Genomic DNA, 3,570 nt, shown 5'->3' with positions numbered 1-3,570 from the left:
GTTTAGAATCATTTTGCTAACAGCCACAACATAACTTGCTGAGAGACTGACTGGGGTTACTTAGAATCTGTACATCAAGTTGGAAAGAACCGACATAACATTGAGTATTCCCAGTGATGGACACGGGCTATCTTTTATTTAGGCCTTCTTTGATTTCTTTCATCAGAGCTTTGTAACCTTCCTCATGAAAAAGCACTTCTTTATTCCGTGTGCCAATGTAGGTGGTATTATGTTTTAACTATCAAATTCCATTTGTTCCTTGTTGATATATAGGACGTTGATTGACTTTTGTACATTAATCTTGTATCATTCAACCTTGCTATAACCAATATTTGTCTCAGTTTAATTTTTGGTCGACTTTTGAAGTTTTCTATATAGATGATCATGTCACCAGTGAACAAAGACAATTTTATTTCCTCCTTCCCAATAGATACACGTTTGAATGTCCTTTTCTTATCAAATTGCATGAGCTAGGATTTGCAGTAGATCTCGAAAAGGAGTGCGAAGAGACAGATATCCTTGCCTTGCTCCTGATCTTAGCGAGGAAGCTTCTAGTTTCTTTCCATGAAGTACCATGTTAGATGTAGGTATTTGTAGGTGTCCTTTATTAATTTAAGCAAGTTCCCCCTCTCTTCCTAGTTTGCTGAGACACAATATAATTTTAATATAAAACACGGTACAATAAGTAGTGTATATAATCTGATTCTGATTTTGTGCGAATGTATTTGACATGGGGGGACCTGGTTGGCTGGATAATGAGAATTTTCTTTACACATTTCTGTATTTTCTCACTTTGCCCCGATGAACCTATGTTATATATATATATATATATATATATATATATATATATAACATATATATATATAACATATATATATAACATATATATATATATATATATATATATATATATATATATATATATATATATAACAGAAAACTGACATTATGGAAAGTGATGTGTTCGGAAGAGAATGACCGGCCGACAGAAAAACGGACAGAGACGAAGGAACATGGAAAAATCCGTGGAGAGAGCAGGGGTTTAGTAATTGCGTCACCGTCACCGAGGAGAACACAAGCTCTCTGAGGGCCAGGCCGGCCTGAACTAACCCCGCAGCGTCGTAAGTCATCTCACCTGCGCCTCGGTCTCGCTTGGGAAATGCTATTTATTTCTTTGGCATCCCCATTGTGGTCTTTGTGGAGACGGAGCCGGGTCTCTTGTCTTTCCAAGTAGTTTGCCTGGTGTTTTAGGGCGAGGGAAAGGAGACCGGGTGCGGTTGGCGGGCGCGAACCGGGGCAGGGAAGGCGGAGCGGGGGGAGCCCACAAGTCACGGGAGATGGGAGGGAGAGGGGAGGACGAGCGCGCCCCAGCCCGAGGCTGCCGGGCGGAGCACGGAGGCCGGGATCGGCTCCGGAACCCCGCGTACACCCCGGCGGGCGGGAAGGGGGCGCAGCAGCGCCCCCGCCTGGCCGCGCCGCTCCCGGGCCGGGCGCATCCCGCCGCCCGGGTGCCTCGAGAGCGCACGCAAGCTCCCGGCGCTCGCTCGGGGTCCGCGGCTCCCGCGCCCGCCGTGTGCCGGGGCGACGGCGACAGGCGGAGGGGGCCCGGGCCCGCCGCGGCCGCCGGCCGCCTGCAGCGAGCGCCGCGGACCGGCCGGAGCCGGGTGAGCCGCCGCGCCCGTGTCGCGCCGCACACGCCGCGGAGGCGCTCGGGGACGGCGGGCGCGGGCGCGCACGGGCGGCGCGGGGCGGCGGGCGCCGCGCGGACCCTCGGCGGGCAGCGCGCCCACCTCCCCGGGGCCGCGGCCCCTCCGCCTCAAGTCTGGGCGCGCCCGGCCCCACGCTGCCGGTGCCCATGGGGATCCGAGAGTTTCCCGGCGGCGCACCCAGGGGCAAGAGCATCGCCGTGTGAGTAGCGCCCGGGCTTGGGGGCGGGCGGGGCGGGCGGCCCTTTGCAGCCTGGGGCTCGGGGAGGGGCGGCGCGCGGCGGGGCTGCTCGGGAAGTTTCGGGCGTCCTCTCCCTCACCGCTCGCCCCGATCTGCGCCGCCCCGGGGCGCCCGGGGCCGGCGCGGGAGACGGGACCCGACGCCGAGGCTGCCGGGGTTGCCGGGGTGCGAGGCGGGCGGGGCACGAGCGGCGGCCCTGCGGCGGCACCTGCCCCTGCGGCGCCCTTGCTCGCCCTCGGATCGGCTCCTCACCGGCATCCCCCCCCCCCCCCGCCTTCTCTCCCCACCTCCTCCCTCGCCCACCTGCCCGCGCGCGGCCCCAGTGGCATGAGGAGGTCACCGGACGTCAGCCCCCGGAGACTGTCCGACATCAGCCCCCAGCTCCGGCAGCTCAAGTACCTGGTGGTGGACGAGGCTATCAAGGAGGATCTGAAATGGTCGCGCTCCGTGGAGGACCTCACCAGCGGGCCCGTGGGGCTCACGTCCATCGAGGAGCGGATCCTGCGCATCACCGGCTACTACGGCTACCAGCCCTGGGCGGCGAGCTACAAAAGTAAGACTCCCTCGTCCGCCTGTCCGTGCCCTCTGCCCTCGTCGCGGCGGCTGGGCTGGGGAGCACACGAGGCGACGCGTCCTGCCGCCCCCCCCCCCCCCCCCCCTCCGCCGCCCTGCCCGGAGATACAGACCGGGCTTTGCAACTTTTTGGAGAGACCTGGAGACGGAGTTCTCCGGGACCTTTGGGAAATTCTGATCGTTCTCTTACGCCCCCTCCCCTTCCCACAAGGCTTCTCCCTTCGCATCCCCTTGCTCTGGAGGCGTCGCATTAGGTAGGCAGATGGGAAACTCAGTGTGCCCTGCACTTGTGTGGCTCTCGTTCGGATCCCAAAGTGGTACCCGCGCCCAGCCGGGCTCAGCTGGTTCGGAGACTGCAGACTTAATGGGCCTGGGTTTTCACTCTTTCCTTTGTCTCCTGGGCCCCGATGCTGGAGGACGATTCTTGGGCCTTCATTTCAGACCCCTGCGCTCCCTTTGCCTCAGGTCTTTATCCGTCCTCGGTGTAGGGGTTCTGTCTGGATCATTCTAGATGATGGCATTTGGTCCCCGAGAGATCAGTGGTTGGTGCCAGGTGCAGCAGCTGAAAGTTTTCTTGGCCAGTGGGCCCCAGCTGATACCTTTGGCAATGCTGGGATCGGTTCTATGGATAGTAGCTGTGCGAGCGGGGCCGATTTGGTGGGCATGGCTTCCACCTGGGAGGGAGAAGTTGGCTGGAAGCCACTCCAGATGCCTCTGAGAACCGTGATCAGGCGGTCCCATCACTGTCCTCGGGCAGAAACATTGCCCTTTACCACTTCAGTCAAGAAAGGAGTTTGCTTCGTTCCGTTTGTAGTAAAGGCTAACAGCCTAATGATTCTGAGATAGGTTTTTCCCCTTCATTGCTTGAAACTGGAACATACTTTATTGGTCCTTAGGAAAAAAAAAATCAGGCTTCTGTAAATTAATCATGTTCAGCTCTAAAAATACGGCTCGTTTTCTCCTAAAACCCTTGGCTCTCAAGCCGAACGTCAGCAGTGTGCTAGCAATAAGCTGGTTACTTTTAAGTTACTTGCAGGCAGAAACCTAGGA

General features: G+C 57.0%; 1 protein-coding gene across 1 annotated transcript; it reads left to right on the top strand.

Moving 5' to 3' along the window:
* The first annotated feature begins 1,337 nt into the window (after positions 1 to 1,337).
* LOC122492603 (translation initiation factor IF-2-like) lies at positions 1,338 to 3,008 on the top strand. Its single transcript, XM_043596099.1, has 4 exons — positions 1,338 to 1,664; positions 1,706 to 1,908; positions 2,271 to 2,554; positions 2,986 to 3,008. Exons 1-4 carry the CDS (start codon positions 1,338 to 1,340, stop codon positions 3,006 to 3,008), a joined length of 837 nt encoding a protein of 278 aa, XP_043452034.1.
* Positions 3,009 to 3,570: the final 562 nt, after the last annotated feature.

The sequence above is a fragment of the Prionailurus bengalensis genome, chromosome D2 (assembly GCF_016509475.1).
Source record: "Prionailurus bengalensis isolate Pbe53 chromosome D2, Fcat_Pben_1.1_paternal_pri, whole genome shotgun sequence".
In the NCBI taxonomy this organism is placed as follows: Eukaryota; Metazoa; Chordata; class Mammalia; order Carnivora; family Felidae; genus Prionailurus; species Prionailurus bengalensis.
The sequence above is the reverse complement of the archived record's forward strand: the minus strand, read 5'-3'. Positions and strand labels throughout refer to the sequence as shown.

Coding starts and splice junctions, on each gene's coding strand:
- LOC122492603 (XM_043596099.1), top strand. CDS start 1,338: ATGGGAGGGAGAGGGGAGGACGAGCGCGCCCCAGCCCGAGGCTGCCGG. Junction 1,909..2,270: donor AGGGGCAAGAGCATCGCCGT/GTGAGTAGCGCC, acceptor GCGCGGCCCCAG/TGGCATGAGGAGGTCACCGG. Junction 2,555..2,985: donor GCCCTCGTCGCGGCGGCTGG/GCTGGGGAGCAC, acceptor CCTTTGCCTCAG/GTCTTTATCCGTCCTCGGTG.